The sequence below is a fragment of the Cydia amplana genome, chromosome 23, assembly GCF_948474715.1.
Source record: "Cydia amplana chromosome 23, ilCydAmpl1.1, whole genome shotgun sequence".
Taxonomy (NCBI): domain Eukaryota; kingdom Metazoa; phylum Arthropoda; class Insecta; order Lepidoptera; family Tortricidae; genus Cydia; species Cydia amplana.
The window spans coordinates 4,286,664-4,310,152 of record NC_086091.1 but is presented as its reverse complement, the minus strand read 5'-3'; the positions used below and the strand labels follow the sequence as shown (position 1 = coordinate 4,310,152).

Genomic DNA, 23,489 nt, shown 5'->3' with positions numbered 1-23,489 from the left:
GAAGTGTCAAAACTGAAATTGAACTTTATGCATATTGCACAGACCTAGGTCTATGTTGCTCTGTGGTCTATGACCGATTAATCCGTCTTTGGCGTTGGACCTGCGGTGCGTATATATCGGTCATTGGCGTCCAAAAGGTTAATGCCCTGGATGCCCTTTAGGCCAAATCTCATAGAAAAAGGGGCAAGCTATGATGGCGCCATCTATGCAAACCTTTGACAGTTGCCAACCCCATTCTCGGGAAATATTATACTTGGTCAAGCAGATCTTGTCAGTAGAAAAAGGCGGCAAATTTGAAAAATTAGGCGCGAAAGGATATCGTCCCATAGAAAATATGAATTTCGCGCCTTTTTAGGGTTCCGTAGCCAAATGGCAAAAAACGGAACCCTTATAGATTCGTCATGTATGTCTGTCTGTCTGTCTGTCTGTCTGTCCGTCTGTCCGTCTGTCCGTCTGTCTGTCCGTCCGTATGTCACAGCCACTTTTCTCCGAAACTATAAGAACTATACTGTTAAAACTTGGTAAGTAGATGTATTCTGTGAACCGCATTAAGATTTTCACACAAAAATAGAAAAAAAAACAATAAATTTTTGGGGTTTCCCATACTTCGAACTGAAACTCAAAAATTTTTTTTTCATCAGACCCATACGTGTGGGGTATCTATGGATAGGTCTTCAAAAATGATATTGAGGTTTCTAATATCATTTTTTTCTAAACTGAATAGTTTGCGCGAGAGACACTTCCAAAGTGGTAAAATGTGTCCCCCCCCCCCTGTAACTTCTAAAATAAGAGAATGATAAAACTAAAAAAAATATATGATGTACATTACCATGTAAACTTCCACCGAAAATTGGTTTGAACGAGATCTAGTAAGTAGTTTTTTTTTAATACGTCATAAATCGCCTAAATACGGAACCCTTCATGGGCGAGTCCGACTCGCACTTGGCCGCTTTTTTTTTACTGACAAGATTTGCTTGACCGGCTAAATTTTCAAAATTTTACTCAGTTTAAAGTAATTATTGTACGGTTACTCTAGTTTCATCTTTTTCACCTCTTCTAAATCCTCAGCGGTGCAATGCGGTCTTTTCATCGTGCCCTCAATGTTGCGAGATAAGTTGGTCAGGTGACGTATCTCATTGGTGATACCACGTATCTTGGCTAACGTGGATTGGGCCTGAAAATTAAACACATTAACAATAATTGGGTCAATCAACTATTTCTAGTTGTTATCCTGTCCCATCAGCGAGGAGACAATAGTAGCATAGATTGTTAGAAGAACTGCTGTACCATGTTCTACTAACATGCTCAGTAGATGTCCCATTATGGAAACGTCTTATATTAGGTAATGCGCTTCTTGTTATCGATTCGCTTGAATTTTCGGCAGATAATTACGCGATTGCTTGGGAATTGCTACTGAATCGGTATGACAATAGTAGATTGCTAGTGCACAATCACGTAAAGGCATTATTTTCTATACAATCGCTTAACAAAGAATCGCCGGCACTGTTAAGAAAGTTATTAGATACAGTTTTAAAGAATTTACGCGCTTTAAAAATGCTCGGTGAGCCCACAGAAAGTTGGGATACACTAATCATTTATTTAGTTGTCTCTAAATTAGATTCCACTACCGAACGTGAGTGGGAGCAATATAAAAGCACTTTATTACCAGTGTCGAACGAAAACAAACCCGCGCTTAAGGTAGATGATTTGCTAAAATTCATTCGCGACCGCGCCGATATGTTAGAAACCTTGTTGGTTACGCACAGCCGGTCTAACTCAAATAGCACTTATCCGCAGCATGATGCTAAAAAATCATACACTCAAAACACGCACACGGCTCCAAAGGTTCACTGCAATGTTGTTACCGAAAAGTCCGTGGACAAATCTCACTCCAAACAAATACCTAACAAAAAATTATGTTTGATGTGTAACGGTAAACATCCTTTGTATTCGTGTCAAGCATTCATTGATTTAACTTTGCAAGATAAATTAAAGTTAGTTCGCGATAAATGTTTGTGTGAGAATTGTTTACGAACAGGGCATGCGTCCAGTGAATGCCGATATGGCCCGTGTAGGAAGTGTAACAAAAAACACAATTCCATAATTCACGAGGACGAGAAGGAAGGTGCCAGTGACAAGCGCTCCGTAGCATTGCTGGCAACAGACAACGCATCAAGGTCGCCCTCCTCCTCCTCCTCGATCCCTGATAATAATGTCGCACACGCACAACACGTATTGCAGGTATCGAACGCACACATAGACGAAGACTTATACGCGCGATTGTCTTCGAAGCGTCCTGTAATTTTAGCAACCGCCATTGTCGAAATCCTAGATAGTTACGGTAATTATCATAAAACGCGAGTGATTCTCGATAATGGGAGCGAAGGTTGTCTAATTACCGAAGCGTTGTTTAACAAATTAAACCCGCCATCTATACAGTCCACAGAAGAACTAAATGGTATCATGAATTTAGCTACACATAGTTCGCGAGTATGTGAAATAAAAATAAATTCACTTGTTACCGATTTTAAAACGCGATTACAATGTCGAGTTTTACCGCAGTTAACCTCGTCATTGCCTACGTTTCCGAGCAAACGTAATCAATACCGCATTCCAGACAACGTACGTCTGTCAGATCCTAACTTTTATGAAAGTCAGCCTGTTGAGGTACTTATAGGAGCTGACCTATTCTGGGAGCTCCTCGAAGGGATAGTTGAGATAAAGCGCTTAACAAACGGATCATTCTTAGTAAATACGAAGCTAGGATGGATCGTTTCGGGTCCCGTCTCCTCTAATACGTGCAACACCAAGCCTATTAATTGTAATTTTATGCAATCTCTTGACGCGCCATCATTAGATAATCAATTACGTAGGTTTTGGGAAATAGAGGAGGTGCAGGTAAACAACAAATCGCACGATTCGCGCAGCGAAGAGGAAATTGCATGCGAAGACCATTTTGTCAAAACGACCACCCGTCTCGAGGATGGTAGGTTTTGCGTGCAACTTCCTCTCAAAGAACCTCCCGAAACTCTCGGTGACTCATTCGCGCAAGCAAAAAGACGCTTTATGTCGTTAGAAAAACGTCTCAATCGCGATCCAGTATATAAAGGCATGTACAGCGACTTTATAAAAGAATATCTCGCGTTAGGTCATATGAAACGAGTATATACCTACGGAACCCCTAATTACTTTCTGGCCCACCATGGTGTATATCGTGCACATGCACAAAAAACACGTCTTAGAGTCGTATACGACGCTAGCGCCCCCTCGACCAGTGGCAAATCGCTGAACGACATACAACGCGTAGGCGCGCCCATACAAGGCGATTTGATTGCTATATTGTTAAGATTCCGCGAAAATAGGTTTGTTGCATGCGCCGACATCGAAAAACATTATAGACAAGTCTTAATTGACGAATCTCAACGCGACTTACAACTTATTTTATGGCGCGATAATCCAAGCGACGACCTTGACATATATCAGCTGAGTACCGTTACATACGGCACGGCGGCCGCTGCCTTCCTCAGTTGCAGGTGTCTAAAACAATTGGCGCTAGAATGTACAGATCCTGAAGTAGCCAGAACGATTAGAGACGACTTTTACGTAGACGATCTCATCTCTGGATCGTCTACAATTCCCGAATTGCTACGAATTTGTGATGAAACCGCGAAAGTTTTAAGTTCTGGTTGCTTCCCATTACGAAAATGGGTTTTTAACTTCGATTGTACCGACCAACGTTATAATGATGATACGTCGTCAAAAGAATTATCATTAGGCGAACACGCGCATAGTAAGACTTTAGGTCTTGGTTGGTACAACAAAAGTGACGAATTGTTCTACCATACGCGACACGAGCCAGATCCTAAACCTGTCACGAAACGCATAATATTATCCACGGCATCACAGGTTTTTGATCCGCTCGGATTATTAAGTCCAATGGTAATTATCGCCAAATGTTTATTACAACGGCTGTTTTTATTAAAGGTTGATTGGGACGCAGCGGTTCCCGATGACGTCACGCAAGCCTGGCACCGCTTCGTAAACAACCTGACTATTTTGCCTAGTATTCGCATACCACGGCATGTTATGTGCAACTATCCTATATGTATAGATTTGCATATATTTTCAGACGCAAGCCAAGTAGCTTATGGCACTTGCGCCTATTTACGCACGATTGATGATAAATCAGCTGTTACCGTCCGGTTGCTGTGCTCGAAAAGTAAAGTGGCCCCAATTTCGCCTCCTTTGAGTACGCCTCGACTGGAGCTGTCTGCGTGTTTGTTAGGCGCAAGGTTATATAATAAAATAAAAGCATCGTTACGCGCGAAATTCAACCGAGTAATATTTCATACCGATTCAACCATTGCATTGAGTTGGCTCCGAATGCAGCCTAATTTACTAAAACCTTTCGTCCAAAATAGGGTTGCGGAAATCCACGAAATCACGAAGGATCATTCGTGGCATCACGTTAGCGGCAAGTGCAACCCGGCCGATTTGGTTTCTAGGGGAGTACAGTTGGACGCACTTCGCACCTCCAGTCTCTGGTGGAATGGTCCCGACTTCCTTCACGACATTAATTATAATGCTCAGTCTGTAGATCCGTCATTGTTGCCAGACGAGTCCCAGATACCCGAACGTAAAACTAATCCTATGACTAGTCTGGTATGCAACGACAATAACAATAATATACTATTTACATTCGACAGGTTTTCTCAGTTCAACCGTATGCAGCGCGCGGCCGGGTACGTACTTCGCTTCATTCATAACTCGCGCAATAAAGATGCACGTCGAACCGGTGCGCTCACTGTAGATGAACTGAGGGAATCTGAGATATTACTCGCGCGCTTATCGCAATTGGAGTCATTATCGGATGTTCACAACGCATTGTCAAAGAACAAATGTATCGCAAAGGGGTTTTTAGCCAAATTAAATTTGTTCATTGACAATAATAAGCTTATTAGAGTCGGAGGAAGACTTACAAATTCTTCGAGGTTTGATTACGATAAGAAACACCCGATATTACTTTCTAGTAAGCACCATTTTACTATTTTATTGTTCCGATATGAACATAAAAGATTATTGCACGCGGGACCGCAGCATATATTGTTCTCGCTTCGCGAGGCCTGGTGGCCCATAAGCGGTAGGAATCTCGCTAGGAAAGTAGTTCACAGCTGCGTTGTTTGCGTTCGTTTCAAAGGTAAAACGCTAACTCCTATTATGGGTAATTTACCTTCAGAGCGATTAGAACCCGGTTTCGCGTTTGTCAATTGCGCTGTGGACTATGCAGGTCCATTTTACATTTTAAACCGCAAAGGTCGGGGAGCCACGACTGTTAAGGCGTATTTGTGTATATTTATATGCTTTGCTACACGCGCAGTTCACTTAGAGTTGGTTACCGATCTCTCTTCGGAAGCTTACCTTCTGGCGTTGAAAAGGTTCATTTCGCGTCGTGGTAAACCTTCAAAAATATTTTCAGACAACGGACGGAACTTTGTAGGTCTTATGAATGATTTTTCAAAGTTTTTAAAATCATGTTCAGGCGAAATAAAAGAATACGCGAACTCGCATAAAATTGAATTTATTATGACGCCACCTTATGCTAGTCATTTTGCCGGCCTGGTCGAGGCTGGTGTTAAGAGTTGCAAGCACCACTTGCGACGTGTGATAGGTGATGTCAAGCTAACTTACGAACATTTTAGCACGATTTTGACGCAATGCGAAGCCATCCTGGAATTCAGGATTTCATCAACCTGCCATCCACATCAGCGCAAATCCTGGCCATCAGCCCCAACGTATGTCTATACGCGCAGACAACTACCATAAAATGCAAGTTTGGTTCATTTAAATACGAAAAACCTAGAATTTTAAGAGTGACTCAGGAGACCGTAACGTGTGACAAGAAAAAGTTGATTAACCCAATTATACATTTTACATACATGTAAAACTACAAAGAAATAAGCGCTGGTGGCCTAGACTCTAGAGGAAAGAGCGTGTGACTTGCAATCCGGAGGTCGAGGGTTCATACCCCGTACCAATGAGTTTTTCGGAACTTATGTACGAAATATCATTTGATATATTTACCAGTCTCTTTTCTGTGAAGGAAAACGTCGTAAAGAAACCGGACTAATCCCAATAAGGCCAGATGGCAGTCGTTTTCGTATAAACTAGTGCCTACGTCAAGTCTTGGGATTAGTTGTCAAAGCGGACCCCAGGCTCCCATGAACCGTGGCAAAAATTCCGGGATAACGCGAGGAAGAAGAAGTAAAACTACGTTTAAGTTATATTTTTCAATGTTACAAATACCGGAAGGCATAATTTTTTATTTATTTTAGTTAGGTAGTCTAGTAGTATTCCTTTGTGCGAGCGATGAGCAAAATTGGTTTCATGTATAGTACGGCTCTTCTGAGGTGAACTTTTCGCTTCGAGCCTTAATCTTTCAAACAAAGGCCATTGTCTCTATTATCGCAAAACCGCTTGCTCCCGAGTTAGCACGTGCCAGTACAACATTCATATTGAAAAACAACCGGTATCGTCATAGCATTACGGTTCAAATTTAATGTCACTGATATTCTAGATATTACGTTTTGGTAGTGTAGGACGATAGACCGCCCCGAAGCGCCATCGACAATAAGGTCCCTTTTCATAGATAACGTCACATATGTATTTTTACCTTGGTTTTGGGGCTGGGTCTCGCCGCGTCGTGGGAAGTAGATGGCGTGTCTGGCGGTGTGGGGTCTTCAGACAGACTTGGCATACGGATCAACGGTTTTCTAGGCCTTATGTTCGGCAGCACTAGAACAGAAAGTAACATCTTTATCAGGGATGTTGCGAACATCCGCATCCGCATCCGCAACCGCGGAACTTCCGCATTATTTTCAACATCCGCATCTGCATCCGCATCCGCATAAAATCGATGCGGAGCTTATGCGGATGCGGATGTCGAACAAGTCGGTACAGGAACGTCTTAGCGGCGGCGTAAGTGCTAGGTAATTTCGTCATTACCTATAACGAAATCGTCTAGATCCAGAAAAGTCGGCCAAGTTACTTACTGTTTATTAAATATAATGCACCTATATTCTTGCTCAAATACTAAACGTTTAGTTTTTTTTTAATAAAAATATACTAAAAATGTAATATTTGACGTTTTCTAAGTACCTAATCTTGACATCCGCATCCGCATCCGCGGATGTGAGCCTTTAAATATCCGCATCCGCATCCGCGGATGTCAAAAAATCTGCATCCGCAACATCCCTGATCTTTATAACCTAAGTAACCATTTTAGGGTACCGTACCCAACCCTGCAATGTTCTGTCGCCAGAGTGCAGCACTAGCACCCATCGTAAACCATAGAGTAACTTATACATACTGTGCCTTAAACTGTTTTTTGACAAGTTTTCACAGACAATCAAATATGACATTGATACATCAAGGCGGTTTTACAAAGGGCCTACCGGGAAACGCGAAATCGAAACTCGGCTATCTGCCTCTTTATCGCCCGAATATGCAAGAGTGATAGAGAGGTTAGATAACAAAATTTCGACTATATCGTTTGCGGTAGACCCTCAGATTGTGAGTAATTGTGGTAGTGGCGCCCCCTACGCAGATTCGCGTAATATTCCTTATTATACGAAGTGAAGTTAGGTCACAGGGCGGACACGCCATACATCAAAAATCATTTGCGTTTATATGTGTGCGCGGCACGTCTGTACACGCGTCATTGTGTATGTGTGAGTATGTCGCTTTACTGAGAGCACGCCAGAAGTCCGTCAGATTGCAGTCGCGGGGCGAGGTAATGCGAGTCGGGGCGGGGCGGTGAGTGGCCGTTCTGTATGATAATACTATTACTTATTTTGTGGTTAGGTACCTAGAGTCTGGCTAACCAAAAATTGTTGACAGATATTTCGTTGTTGTATCACCAATTGTCTATGATTAAAAAAAAAAGCTAAAAGTCAGTTGTCAATTTATGTCATTCATTAATTGTTTGCGGTTTATAAGGGGTTTATTTTAAATAATATTTATAATGTCTATACTATACTTTGTCATATTGAGTGAGGTCCGCAAACTATTATTTAAGCTCCTAAATAAACACGACAATGTGCGAAGTCGACGTGTAGCGTTGTATAACGAACAACTGCAATGTTTACAAGTCGTAACCAAAAGTAAACAAATGTGACGTCCCACGGATAAAGGTACCTTATGGCCGTTGGCGCTTACGCTATTATTAACGCCGCTCCGCCGCCGCGCGCTATTATTATTGCGGCGCTATGCGACGTAAGCGCCAACTGCCATAAGGTACCTTTTTCCGTGGAACGTCACAAATTAGGAGGTTGGTGCTCTATAAATATTTTGATACTTAGCATTTAGCATATTTGGCATAGTACTTATGTAATTTTTCTGGTGATGGATTAATATATTACGGTATTATCGAGCTAGGTTTTATTTACGCTACATTTCATTTTTCGCCTTGTTAGAGTAGTATATGGTGAGAAAGTGTTAACATATGTGTTTATCGTTGACTGTACATATACAGGGTGGATTTTTTTTTGGGTCAGTGAGGGCAGCTACCAGATCCCGTGCTGCTACGAGAAAACGGTCTAAGAAGACCTTCCCTCGATTTCAAATTAATGAAGATTGGCTTTTACAGATTTTGGAAAAAACATACAGGGTGCGAGAAAAAGGTCATTTTTGACAAACTTTTTTTTTGGTGCCAATCGATCCTATTCCTATTAAGGATCAAAAGCTTGTATGGAACCAAAAAAAAATTTCCGGCTAGAAAAGCCACAAATCGAGGAAAACTTTTCCCATACAATTTGTATGAAAATGAAAACTTTTATTTTTCACATGCTATTTTTGTATGCCAATCGATTCCATTCCAATCCAGTATCAATAGTTTCTTTGGGGTCAACTTACGGTAATGTACTAAAAAGCCACAAATTAAAGAAAACTTTTTCCATACATTTACTATGGAGAAAATGTGAAATGTTATTCTCAATTTTCTATCTCACCCTGTATAGTGGTAGAAATTATGTGAGCTGACTTTGAGTGCACGTCAACGTATATTTAACTTATATCCTCAGGTACCTTACGTGTGCACAGAGAATCAAAAATATTTTCTAGTATCAAAACTATAATTCCTACTACACAAAATGTTACCAGCCCAAGATTTTTTAAATTTCCCGCCAAACATATGTGTAATGTTTCAGTAGCCAGACTCTAGCTATTGTACTTACAGTTGCGACCTCGGCGATTGGTGCCAATAGGCAACACGGATAGGTCCAATTTGATCTGACTACCGAAGTGACGCAGCGGCGCGGTTGGCGGCGGAGATTCCGCTCCTATAAATAAATAAATAAATAAATATTATAGGACATTCTTACACAGATTGACTAAGTCCCACAGTAAGCTCAAGAAGGCGTGTATTGTGGGTACTCAGACAACGATATATACAGGGTGGCCCATTTAGATCGGTCAGTATGGGAAAATCTGAAACTATAAGACATACGACGATCTCTTCTTAGGAACCATGTCATCGATTTTAGTAACAAGAAAAACTGCATACATACATTTAAAAAAAAATGTATGTAAAATGTATTGAAAAAACTGGTGATAATTTCGAAAACTTACTAAAATAAATTAAAGGATATGAATACAATGCATTTTATTCATTTCAGACATCATGTTTCATAGGTAGTAACATTTACTGCTTAAGACCTACACAATCGATATCTAAATAGAAATAATTTTAGATATTTTTTTTTTTCAAAACGTCCGGGTTCGATTCCCGAGCTGAGTACACATTTTTTTTTATGTATGAATGCAGTTTTTCTTGTTACTAAAATCGATGACATGGTTCCTCAGAAGAGATCGTCGTATGTCTCATAGTTTCAGATTTTCCCATACTGACCGATCTAAATGGGCCACCCGTATAATATACAAATACATAGAAAACACCCAAGACTCAGGAACAAATATCTGTCTTAATCACACAAATAAATGCCCTTACCAGGATTCGAACCCAGGACCGCGGCTTAACAGGCAGGGTCACTACCCACTAGGCCAGACCAGTCGTCCTATAAATTTAAATAATAATATAGGCCATGTTACAGAATAAATAATAATACTAGGTATATACTAGGATAAAAAATACAACAAATCATGTACCACCCTATATTTTGGTTACATTTTAAACAATCTTTAAGAAACCTCGCCTCTTGTCACAGAATAAATAATAGTACTAGGTACAGAACCCTGATACATAACACAACAATAAACACACAACAACAACACCAAACAACAACCAACAATCTTTACTGACATTAATTTTAAACTTGTAACATGCCAATTTACCTGAAATACTAGGCCCGACCGTCGGTTTCGTGTGTGTGAGCTCGCTATAGCGTATGTCGCACTCGTCTATACGACGCTTAAGTTCCGCTGAAAATAAAACATGTAGTTGAAATCACCAGATTAAAAAATTTTGAAGCAAAATTTATTTAAGTTATTTTTTCTACTCCCGTACTTTTATTTGTCATTTAAAGGGTCGTGCACACACCTTTAAAACCCTACATTATAGTTGTCAAGACAAGTCTTTAGTCTATTCCCCAAAAAAGAATTTGTGCATACACGCAGTATCTTTTTGGCACTTTTTCGATACGTGTAATGACGACTAAAAAATATTGAATGAAATACAGTGTTGCCAACCTTATTTTAAATGTCATTTCTGACAAATAAGTGAACCACAGACATGTTTTTTTAATTTCATTCATTCTTTACCCGCCCGTACACTCCATTTTTGCTTATACTTCTTGAATTAAAAATATTTGTTAAATTTACAATTTTATTTCAAAGTAAAGCTTTAGATTCCTCCGAAAACGGTGCCGTCATATGACGGCCGTCATATAGCGGCCGCAAAAGACGGCCGTCTTTACGGTGGCGACATGTGGAAAGTACCACGGCGTCATAACACACCGTCAGCCACCAAGGTCAAAGCGGCAAATTTGAAAAATGTAGGCGCGATGGGATAACGTCCCATAGAAAATTTGAATTTCGCGCCTTTTCCTACTGACAAGATTTGCTTGATCATCTATAATTTACTTGGAGGATGAAATATCATCAGAAGAGGAAAATAATCGTAGTACGGAATCATTTATTCAAATCTCGTGTCATTTATTCAAAATGGCGTCACCGCTATCTAATAAAACGTTCACGAAACTATCGACAAGGTCATGACGGCCGTCATCTTACGTTACGTTGACAATCAACGTAACGTAACGCCGTCTAGGAAACCGCGCCATCTTGTTTACATAGACAACGTTCTAGTGACGTCAGTCAACGCTATATAGCGGCCGTAATATGACGGCACCGTTTTCGGAGGAATCCAAAGCTTAAGTGCTTGGTCGTAGAAAAAGTATTGTGCGCAACGTTGTTTAACTGAGTCAAAAAATACTCGTGGCGTCTTTATTAACAATTTTCGGCTTCGCCTCAAATTATTACTCACGCCACTCGCCTTTTTTGACCTCTCTTAAACAACGGTTGCATAAAATACTATTATATCGATAACACTTGACTCGATATTTACTTAATAATGGAAACAAAATATCATACATCAGCCACTTATGAAATTGATGAATCACTACATGGTATAAAACAAAGTCGCTTCCCGCTCTCTGTCCCTATGTATGCTTAGATCTTTAAAACTACGCAACGGATTTTGATGCGGTTTTTTAGGGTTCTGTAGCCAAATGGCAAAAAACGGAACCCTTATAGATTCGTCATGTCTGTCTGTCCGTCTGTCCGTGTATGTCACAGTCACTTTTCTCCGAAACTATAAGAACTATACTGTTGAAACTTGGTAAGTAGATGTATTCTGCGAACCGCATTAAGATTTTCACACAAAAATAGAAAAAAAACAATAAATTTTTGGGGTTCCCTATACTTAGAACTGAAACTCAAAATTTTTTTTTTCATCAAACCTATACGTGTGGGGTATCTATGGATAGGTCTTCAAAAATTATATTGAGGTTTCTAATATCATTTTTTTCTAAACTGAATAGTTTGCGCGAGAGACACTTCCAAAGTGGTAAAATGTGTGTCCCCCCCTGTAACTTCTAAAATAACAGAATGATAAAACTAAAAAAAATATATGATGTACATTACAGTGTAAACTTCCACCGAAAATTGGTTTGAACGACATCTAGTAAGTAGTTTTTTTTAATACGTCATTAATCGCCTAAATACGGAACCCTTCATGGGCGAGTCCGACTCGCACTTGGCCGCTTTTTTTAATAGATGGAGTGATTGAAGAGGAAGGTTTATGTATAATTTGTTAACCCGTGCAAAGCCGGGGCGTGTCGCTAGTTACCAATATTAGCCTCCTGTCTTCTCTGACGAGCCAGCATTCGCCGTATGACGATACGCTGCCGCCACGCGATTTTCTGATACTCCATCATCTGCTGAAAACGAAACTCAATATAATACCTACTTCTTTTTTAGGGTTCCGTACCCAAAGGGTAAAAACGGGACCCTATTACTAAGACTCCGCTGTCCGTCCGTCTGTCTGTCACCAGGCTGTAACTCATGAACCGTGATAGCTAGACAGTTGAAATTTTCACAGATGATGTATTTCAGTTGCCGCTATAACAACAAATACTAAAAACAAAATAAAATACATATTTAAATGGGGATCCCATACAACAAACGTGATTTTTTTGCCGTTTTTTGCGTAATGGTACGGAACTGAACCCAGCACACTTTCTAATTCATAAGTTTAGGGAAATTTCACAAAAAATAAACGAATGGAAATTTCCGTTTTGAAAGTTGACATTTTCGATCCCCAAAAAAATTTACAAGTTTCCAATATTATTATTTGGAAATTTCACAGTAAAGGAAACCTTCTGACGGCGCATAAGTATTAAGTAGCCTTACCACGAGGTTGTCAGTGACATGACGCTGACATATTCTCTATATTCCGTACAGCAATATTAGTGCGAGCGAGATGTAAAGAAAGTAAGTTACGCAGACATTAGCGAATATGTCAGAGTCTGGTCAATGTCGTCTCATGGTAGCCGTACAAAATATCAGTATAAAGTGTCATTCAATAGAACTTGCTAACTATGTAAACAAACCGCCATACTAAAATTGACACTGTATGTCAAATTACTAGTAATTTTTGTTTACATAGTTAGCAAGTTCTATTGATTGACACTTTAGTTTTTTTTAATTTTTAACAAGCAGAAACGTCTGCGATCGATGCTATTAAGCTTAGAATAAATTTAAAAGTGGAAAAATTAATTATTAAGTCTTGGGTGAGACTTAAACTCACGGCCTCTGGATCGATACTCCAGCGCTCTGCCATCTGAGCCACCAAGACCTCATCCATAGCCAGCAAATCTTTCCACCATATGGGTCAAGGGGATCCTAGCGACATCTACCGTAAGAGCGTTACACTTCTTGAATTGCTACCTAGTTTGTTTGTGTTGGCTAGTGTGCTTGAGTTAATTATTTATAATAATAGTAATAATAAGCCCCCAGGGCAGCTTGTGGCGAGCTGAATGGGAAGTGACGTCCCTTGGGTCCCATACCCCCGAGAGTCGGTCAGGCCCCTCTCTCCGGCTTGCCTTAACCGGCCGTCCAGAGTGGGGTGTCAGAGCTATATGCTCGCAGGGTGGAAGTGAAATTTGCGTAAGCGCGGGTTGGCACAGTGGCTGTTTACAGCCACTGGGTAGAAAGCGGTGTACACCTCTCCACACCCTGAGCCGCTCATGCAATGTTGTCCCCGTGTCGCTCCGTGCGAGCGACCGTTTTCGGGGACCCATATAGTGAGTTGGCGAGTCACCACCTGTCCATTTTTTTCGTGTTTTGAACATATGATCAGGGCAGGTGCCATAGTATTTTCCATAGTCCCAGTTACAAGTCCATTAGCATCTCAACCCAATAACCCAATTCTTTTTATTCCTTGCAATAGTCCTACACTAACCGGGGCTTGTCCTTGGGTGCACTACTATAGCGCATACAGGGATAATCGTCGGTTAGTGTCACATCACATAGTAAATTGTCTATTTACAAGGGGCCTCTACGTGTTGGCTTCGGCCCCACGCACGCCTATCAAATGTCCGGAACCCCATGGTCCCGAGATTATGTAAATGACAGACATAATAATAATAATAAAAGACTTTTATTCAAAGAGTTTGAACATAGGTACATAATAAAAGTACACAATAATGCTTACAAACTAATTGAAAGGGAAGGTGGCTCAGCTAATGTCTGTGCCAAAAGACTACGGGGCACAGCGGCCCTAAAGACTTCCAGCAACGGACGCTGTTATTCTGCCACCGCCGTATTTATATCTAGCTAAGGACAGTAGAAACATTTACACTATTACACATAGGACAGGATAGCAAAACCGAACAATGCGCAGTGGATAAAAAAGTGCTAACTTAATTAAAATTAAATATCTAAAGGTCACTCAACCAAAAGTGTACGTTAATTCCTTTTGGAGGTCCAGTAAATAAGCCTTGCAACGTAGTTTGAAAACCGCCAGGGACTTACTGTTAGCTACTGGTGGCGGCAAATTGTTCCAGCATTTAGACGCAGCATAGCGAAAACTGCCTCTAAATGACTGAAGCCGGAGCAGTGGAAGGGAGATACGCTCTTGTTGCTCACGCAAACCTTTCAACTTTCGGTTAGGTTTCCATTCGAGTTTACGCGCGAGATAGGGTGGAATGCCAGATTGTTTAAGCGTATTTAGTATTTTTTTTTCCTTATTTTCTCGTAATGCATGTTAATTATAAGATGTAATTATTTTTGAAAAGATGTGTCCCGCCGAGTTTGTTGCCGGTCCCATAATGGGATACCCTCCTCCAATTGAGGGGGGATTTAAATCTTCTCGGAGCAGAGGTGTAGGGTTGGAGCCGGTCTACCTAGCTTTATTTGACGTTCATAAGCGCATTGTAATTATGCCTACTTGAATAAACTATATTTTATCTTTATCTTATCTATCTTTAATCGATGAACTCACTTTGTTGTGGTACTTCTTGTACTGTGTGGCGAGATACAGGGACAGCTTGGCGTTCAGTATGGAGCGACGGCGAAGCGATGACACCTCCTGACGTATCGCGAGCGGAGAAAATACTGTGGACGAAACAAAAACGTTTATTAAAAAAAAACCGGCCAAGTGTGAGTCGGACTCGCGCAGGGTTCCGCACCATCAACAAAAAATAGAGCAAAACAAGCGAAAAAACGGTCACCCATCCAAGTACTGACCCCGCCCGACGTTGCTTAACTTCGGTCAATAATCACGTTTGTTGTATGGGAGCCCCACTTAAATCTTTATTTTGTTCTGTTTTTAGTATTTCTTGTTATAGCGGCAACAGAAATACATTATATGTGAAAATTTCAACTGTCTAGCTATCACGGTTCGTGAGATACAGCCTGGTGACAAACGGACGGACGGACGGACGGACAGCGGAGTCTTAGTAATAGGGTCCCGTTTTTACCCTTTGGGTACGGAACCCTAAAAAACAACGGGTTGCACTCAGGGAGTGCCGGCAGAAGTGAAAACTCAATGACTTGTGCAAAATGCATTATGTATAATTGAGGTTAACGCCATCTAGCGTTAGCGTTAATTACTTGAAACCCCTAAGCACATCACTATTAGTACTCGAGTTATATTAATACCAGTTAGAGCGAAACTCACTAGATGGCATTTAAATCAATAAAGAAAAATTCAATGCCATTACATGTAGGTAACAGTTTTTCATGTAATGTCATTGAGTTTTTCTTTATTGATTTAAATGCCATCTAAATGAGTGGCCATCTAAATCTTACGGTCACGTGATCGCCTTACGCTGTCTCGAGTTTAACATTTTTTCCCCACCTCAAAAAGTGCACAGCGCCGCTAAAGAAGTTTTCCCTTCAAAAAAAATCTGATACATCTATACTTTTATCAAATTGTTATTACTACTCATAAAATCGATTCTTAAACTACTTATGTTTATTTTGCTTTTTTGTCACCATGAGGCATTGACGCGGCGAAAGAAAAAGTTGCCAATTTCTGTGTCAAACCTAGCATCTTTTCAATGCGCAAATTTCAAAAGATATAGCAGATGCTGATAACAAAAATTAGCAGCTTTATTACTTTTTCATACCATGAGGTCTCGGTGGCGCGGTTGGCTGTTGTAACCTAACCCCTTAACCTTTTGGACGCCAATGACCGATATATCCGCACCGTATGTTCAACACCAAAGACCGATTAATCGGTCACAGACCACAGAGCAATTTAGACCTACGTGCATATGCATAAAGTTCAAAATCAGTTTTAACACTTCGGTGACGTGGTGTCAGCGTGACAGCTTTTGTGTTTGACACGGCGTCGAAAAGGTTAAAGCTGGCGATATCTTGTCGTCGGAGGACTTTTATACACATTTGAAGCCATATTAGGCAGAAGTTACCAAACTTAGCAATTTTTAGCTTTATAGTGGACTCAAAAATTGCTAAAAATTAGCACATAAATTCGCAACTTTTCCTTACCATGTGGTCTCGGCGGCATAGGCGCAGCCTGCTGTTGCAATCTCGCCCTTAAAGCCGGTGATATCTTGTCGTCGAAATGTTCTATAGCCATGCTGGAGATGTCCCGTAGTTCCTGTAGGACCTTTTATACTATCGGGGGACTTTTATACACATTTGAAGCCATATTTGGCTAAAGTTGCCAAATTTAGCAACTTTTGGGCTTCTAGAACTCAACAATTGCTAAAAGTAGCACAAAAATAGGCAACTTTTCCTTACCATGTGGTCTCGGCGGCATAGGCGCGGCTTGCTGTTGCAACCTCGCCCTTAGCGCCGGTGATATCTTGTCGTCGAAATGTTCTATAGCCATGCTGGAGATGTCCCGTAGTTCCTGTAGGACCTCTTAGGCTATCGGAGGACTTTTATACACATTTGAAGCCATATTTGGCAAAAGTTGCCAAAATTTGCAATTTTTGGGCTTACTGGACTCATAACTTGCTAAACTTAGCACAAACATTGGCAACTTTTCCTTACCATGTGGTCTCGGCGGCATAGGCGCGGCTTACTGTTGCAGCCTCGCCCTTAAAGCCGGCGATATCTTATCGTCGAAATGTTCTATAGCCATGCTGGAGATGTCCCGTAGTTCTTGTAGGCCCTCTTACGCTATCGGGGGACTTTTATACACATTTGAAGCCATATTTGGCTAAAGTTGCCAAATTTAGCAACTTTTGGGCTTCCAGAACTCAACAATTGCTAAAAGTAGCACAAAAATTGGCAACTTTTCCTTACCATGTGGTCTCGGCGGCATAGGCGCGGCTTGCTGTTGCAACCTCGCCCTTAGAGCCGGTGATATCTTATCGTCGAAATGTTCTATAGCCATGCTGGAGATGTCCCGTAGTTCTTGTAGGACCTCTTAGGCTATCGGGGGACTTTTATACACATTTGAAGCCATATTTGGCAAAAATTGCCAAATTTAGCAACTTTTAGAATTCGTAAACCCAAAACTTGCTAAAATTAGCACAAAAATTGGCAACTTTTCCTTACCATGTGGTCTCGGCTGCATAGGCGCGGCTTGTTGCTGCAACCTCGCCCTTAAAGCCGGTGATATCTTGTCGTCGAAATGTTCTATAGCCATGCTGGAGATGTCCCGTAGTTCCTGTAGGACCTCGTGGGCTCTTGGGGGAGATTTGGAATTCTCGGCTATGTGTAGGACGCGACGGATTTCATCTATTACCTGAACAAGTTTTTTTTTTATCAGAAAAATTAATAATTGATTAACCGGCTGAATAATAATTGGTTAACACATTCAGTGCCGAAAACCCGACTATCGGGTATTTTATGGTTTCGTTCTCAGCCCGGACGACCCGATAGTCGGGATCGTGGTACTACAGCTTTATATGACGAAATTCTTGTGGCCTGGTGCGGATGTCTTGTTTGGCTGTGTGGCAATGAATGTGTTAAATAAAATTAAAAAAAAAAAACAATTAAAAAGTTAACATTACCTTTCCGGGTATAAAACAGCATACACCACTATCGATAAATTTGGAGTATGTCATGTTGAGCATCGATATACGCGTCTCGATCGACGTGAGGATGTCGCAGTGCCGTGCCAAAGGGTGGTATCTGAAATTTTAGAAAATTGATTAGTTTAGCCAATTGTTGAATCAAATAATAGTTACCTAGTAGACTAAATTGGATTTGCTGTAATACTGTACTACGTTTCTTCTGCGTTGTTTTTTTATCTTAGCTTAATTTTGTATAACTATAGTTTGCCAGAGACTGTCTCATTTCAAACATAGACAGAATCGTACTATCTTTGTCTTACACTAGTACTAGAACCCAAAAGAAAAGGATGAGTACAGTTTTTTTGTTCTTATTTACTGACAAATTGGTTTGACCAACTATAGCACAATTATTACTCTTTATTTACCTATTCAAAATTATTTTTTTCCTATAACCTTTTTTCTTCATAATCCTAAAAATACACAATAATCATTAGCAATAGCTTCTAGAAGAAAAAATATACGACTTAAAGTATTAATAAATAAACTGTCACACGTGACTTCAATACCTACATAACTAATGACCTCAGAAACGTGAAGTTGATATCATTGTTTGCACAAGTTCATACATATGTAGGTATAATATATGTATTGGCATAGCGTTATATATGTGAGTTTACTCGTACTGTATGTTGGTTATATTATAATATACCTACTTTTTAAGATTCGAAAATCCTGTTTTCCGTGAGATTACTAAAAAAACTACTTTGAACTGGATAAGATGCACAAAACTCAGGGAAACAAAGAAAAAGATGGGTTACACTGATTTAAACTTTCACGATTTTTACACATTATTAAATTAAAACGTTCAAGCGGATAAACGAGACCAAGTGCGGGTAGTTCGAAAAACTCGCGCGGTTAGACGATGCTGATGTCAACTTAAGCCAGTCTTCTCCGAGACCACGGGGACAACGCCGTCCTCGAAACGTCGGAGGTAAATCTTAAAACTTAGATACGCGATTAAGTCCCGTTGTATAATTTAATAAAAGATGGGTTGACGACATCATAGCAATTGCAGAAAAGACTTGGGAGAATAATGCTACAGACAAAGAGAAATGGAAAAAGATGGAGAGGCTTAAAAGCCCGCAAGGGATCACACACCGGGAAAATATAACAAAGAAAAAGTCAATTTTATAAATTTATAATGGATGTCCGGTAATAAAGGTTAAATAATAAATAATAATGCATGATGGACAGACGAAATTGTTGAACATAGAATATGTTTCAGGTTTGAAGATTTCTACGCAGAGGAAACCACAGGGTGAAAGACAGTAATTAATAATGGTAAAGAATTTTTTTTTTGCCATTAGGGACAGAGACAATATATATGGTAGCCTGTTATACATACATACATAAACATACAAGTAATACAAGTATAATAGGTTTATATAGGTCTAAGTTTCATTATTCCAAGTGCAGGAAAATTAATATAATCATTTTGCCCTGCTAAGCCGAAAAGCGCTATCTCAAAAGAAAATTTATTGCTAACTTATACTTTTAGTTTCTCTAGCTGAGAATTCCATTTTCTAAATCATTTGTTTTTAAGATAGCACTTGGCTTAGGCCTGAGTGGACGCTCGAAGCGGAGCGTTCGGCGGGGCGTGCAGCGTGGCGTCGAGCTCCCAAGGGATTTGAGCAGCGTGCACTAAGGCCGCTACTATACGTTTGCATTTGTTTAACATGTACGCCGCACGCCCCGCCCCGCTGCCCAACTCGAGCGTCCACTCAGGCCTTACACTTAGGAGGCCAGCATTGTCAGTATAAAATAATAACGCATTAATATATTTATTAATATTTACCTGCGCTCCGACTCCCGCCTCGGCAGCTGAGCTTTAACGGTCTTGAGTGCGAGTGCATGACGTCTCTCAATCATTAGGAACCCTCGGTTAAGCATCCGCATCGACAGCTCATTGAACGCTTTACATACCTACAAACGTGTACAAAACACTGTTGAGACACGTTCTTTTAAAAGTACCTATGATCATAGACAAAAAAATACATAGTGCTCACTCCATACATCAGTTTTAGTAAAAGACTATTAGCATCTAGCATCGAGTAGCGGAACTATCAGTACTGCTACTTGACAATAGATGTAGCACCGACTGGAAAGTCTTATGCTGTTGAGATAAGACTTCCCGGTCGGTGCTACATCTATTGTCAAGTAGCAGTACCTACTGATAGTTCCGCTACTCAATGCTCTAGACACACAAAGTTGTGTAGTTGTGTTGTGTTGTAGACACTGAAATTAATAGTCTGAACTGATGTATGGAGTGAGCACTCTTGTCTTACTATATTTCTCTATGCTATGATTTATAAAGTAACAAATAACTAAAAAAATAAAATAAATATTATAGGACATTTTTACACAAATTTACTAAGCCCCACAGTAAGCTCAAGAATGCTTGTGTTGTGGGTACTCAGACAACGATATATATAATATACAAATACATAAATACATAGAAAACAACCATGACTCAGGAACAAATATCTGTGCTCATCACACAAATAAATGCCCTTACTGGGATTCGAACCCAGGACCGCGGCTTCACAGGCAAGGTCACTACCAACTAGGCTAGACTGGTCGTAAAAACAAAGTAACAAAACTGCTATTCAAGTTTTTACTATTTAAATTAAGCTTCTCTGGTAGTATCTGTCGAGATCTGATGAATTTATTAATTTATTTAAACTTTATTGCACAAAAGAACAACTTAATACAATACAAATACTCTTTATTGCACACCTCATTACAGAAAACAATACGGATAATACAGGAAGAAGAGGTTAAACAACAGGCGGTCTTATCACTAAAAAGCGATCTCTTCTCACTTAATGCACAAAAGGCAAACTTAATGCCATGAGGCATTCTCTACCAGTCAACCTTAAGGCAAAGCAAAAAAGATTGTAGGCGGTGCATTTGAAAACCAAAAAAAAAACTTATATTAGCAACAAAATATATACAATGTACATACATACATACTTACATATAACACATAATTCTTTTCTTTAATAAATATGGCATAAATTCATAAATATAGATTAATAATGCATATGTATGTATGTATGTACCTACTCATACATACATACATATAAAATATATAGATATGAATTAAGCTTTTATTCCTGTGAAGCCAATGGTCGAAGGGCATTTATTCGTGTGATGACCACAAAGATTTGTTCCCGAGTCATGGGTGTTGTCTATGATAAGTATGTATTTATCTATTTAAGTATCTATATCATCGCCTAGCACCCATAGTACAAGCTTTGCTTAGTTTAGAGCTAGTAAAATGATCTGTGTAAAATGTCCTCTAATGTTTATATATATTTATTCCTCTAGTGCCATACCTCAACAGTTTATTTTTCGAAAAGTGGTAACAAAAGGATAACAAAAGAAAAACATTAAAGGCTTCGTCACACAGGCGCGTTTTCCGGGCGCGGCGTGAGCGGGGCGGGCCGCTTTTACATATAAAACGCTCACGCCCCGCCCGAAAAACGCGCCTGTGTGCCGAAGACTTAAGAGTGCACACATGCTCCAAAAAAATAACTTATGTAATAAAAAATATTATATAAAGCAATTATAACTGTCAATATACACAAGTTATAGTCGACAAAGCACTAAAGAACCTATTATTTATGTAGATACATACAAGGTACTTACCACTCTATTCTTCGCGATTTCGTCATATGTTAAGTATGACAGAATATTCTCAATCATAACAACAGGCAGATCGAGTAAATCCATGTTTGCTCAATTTTCAACGGACGAACACTTAAAATAACACGCCCGCAACCTGATTTTAGTGCATCAGCGGCAAAAACATTGCGACATAAGTAGAGGAGTTCAAAACTTCTATTCTAGTCTAGAATATTTGTTTGATAACATTGGCAGTGCCCTGCTGCCTCAGCTATTAATAGCGTTGGGTTGGTGCATCCGCAACAACGATCACACTACTTTAACGTTTAAAAGAAACTTAATCGTGTTATCACCATCATTGTTTTCAAAAAATAGCCTTTTCTTTTGTTATAAAATTATCACGCGAAGCACTGACAAATCACTCAAATCAGACAAATTATACGGGCACGGGCACGTTCCAAAATTCCTTGTGGTACTATTTCGATTTGAAGTATTTGACGTATTTCAAATTGTTGCCATGTGTATTATTTCGTAGTAATGCGTATTTCACCGCCCTTATGCCCGTCTGATATTCAAGTGTAACAGCGGTGCAATAGTGTGATATGACTTTTCGTGCAAATCGTGCAGCGTAGATGGTAGAATTTTATAGATGAGCTATTCGCGTGCGGCTGTGAGCAAATACGCAACGCAATGCGACAAAATGATTGGTCGAGTTATTATACTGGGTCAAGCAGATCTTGTCAGTAGAAACAGGCGGCAAATTTGAAAAAAGTAGGCGCAAAAGGATATCGTCCCATAGAAAACTTGAATTTCGCGCCTTTTTCTACTGACAAGATTTGCTTGACCATCTATAAATTTTATAGATCCTTATATAATTTTGTTTTTTTTTTGACATGTTTATTGATTACTTAAACTTAAATTAATAAATTTATTTTGTTATGCATTTGGATATAGTGGAGTCCAGACGAGACAATTTTTCGCCAATCTGATGAAATTGTCCGATCGAATCAGGCTGTGTGTGCGGACGCAACAGCCAATTTGATTCCCCGATTAAATCAGCAGGTTCGGACACAAAAATGGCAATTTTCGAAGTTATAGTGTGGCAAAGGACTGTTCCATTTCAAACATAGACAGAGAGATTCATACTATCTTTGTCTTACACTAGTACTAGCACCCTAAAGAATAGGATGAGTATAGTTTTTTTGGTTGCTATTTACTGACAAGATTTGGTTGACCAGCTATAGTGTCTATGGAATGCAAATTGGTGATTAAATTGTGTACGTGTGGACGCTAGATGAGATTGGCGCCAATTATTTTCCTGATCAAATCGGTCGATTTGCCCAGCTCGTCTGGTTACGCCTTATAATATTCCTAAGCCCTCATTCGCACGAGCGCTTTTTCAACGCGCGTAAAAAAAGCGTTTGAATGACACAAATGGAAATATTGTGTAGTTGTTCACACGTCGGCGGTGACGCTTTTTATCAAGCGTTGTTGGATTTTCGATATTAAGCGTTGGTCGTTAAATCGAATTTAGCGTGTGGACGGATTCAAGCGCTTTTTTAACGCGCGTTGAAAAAGCGCTCGTCAGTATGAGGGCTAAAGATTAAGTCTAAGCCATCTGTCACAGTAACGTAGCCTTACACACGCAGCTACGGCTATAACCGCAAAAATCGAAGTTTGCAAATTGCGGGCATTTTTCTCTGTCACTCTAATTACGCCTCCATTGGAGCAAAAAAGAAAGAGTCCCGCAATTTGCGAATTTCGGTTTTCTTTGTAGCCCCTCACATTTTATGA

At 39.9% G+C, this 23,489-nt stretch overlaps 1 protein-coding gene across 1 annotated transcript; it reads right to left on the bottom strand.

Moving 5' to 3' along the window:
• Positions 1–1,019: 1,019 nt before the first annotated feature.
• Positions 1,020–22,108, bottom strand: LOC134658867 (F-box only protein 28). Its single transcript, XM_063514537.1, has 10 exons — positions 21,720–22,108; positions 19,864–19,991; positions 18,006–18,126; positions 17,548–17,737; positions 15,017–15,129; positions 12,362–12,449; positions 10,348–10,434; positions 9,231–9,335; positions 6,671–6,792; positions 1,020–1,174 (listed from the first exon to the last, which is right to left on the bottom strand). Exons 1-10 carry the CDS (start codon positions 21,801–21,803, stop codon positions 1,028–1,030), a joined length of 1,185 nt encoding a protein of 394 aa, XP_063370607.1. The 5' UTR covers positions 21,804–22,108; the 3' UTR covers positions 1,020–1,027.
• Positions 22,109–23,489: the final 1,381 nt, after the last annotated feature.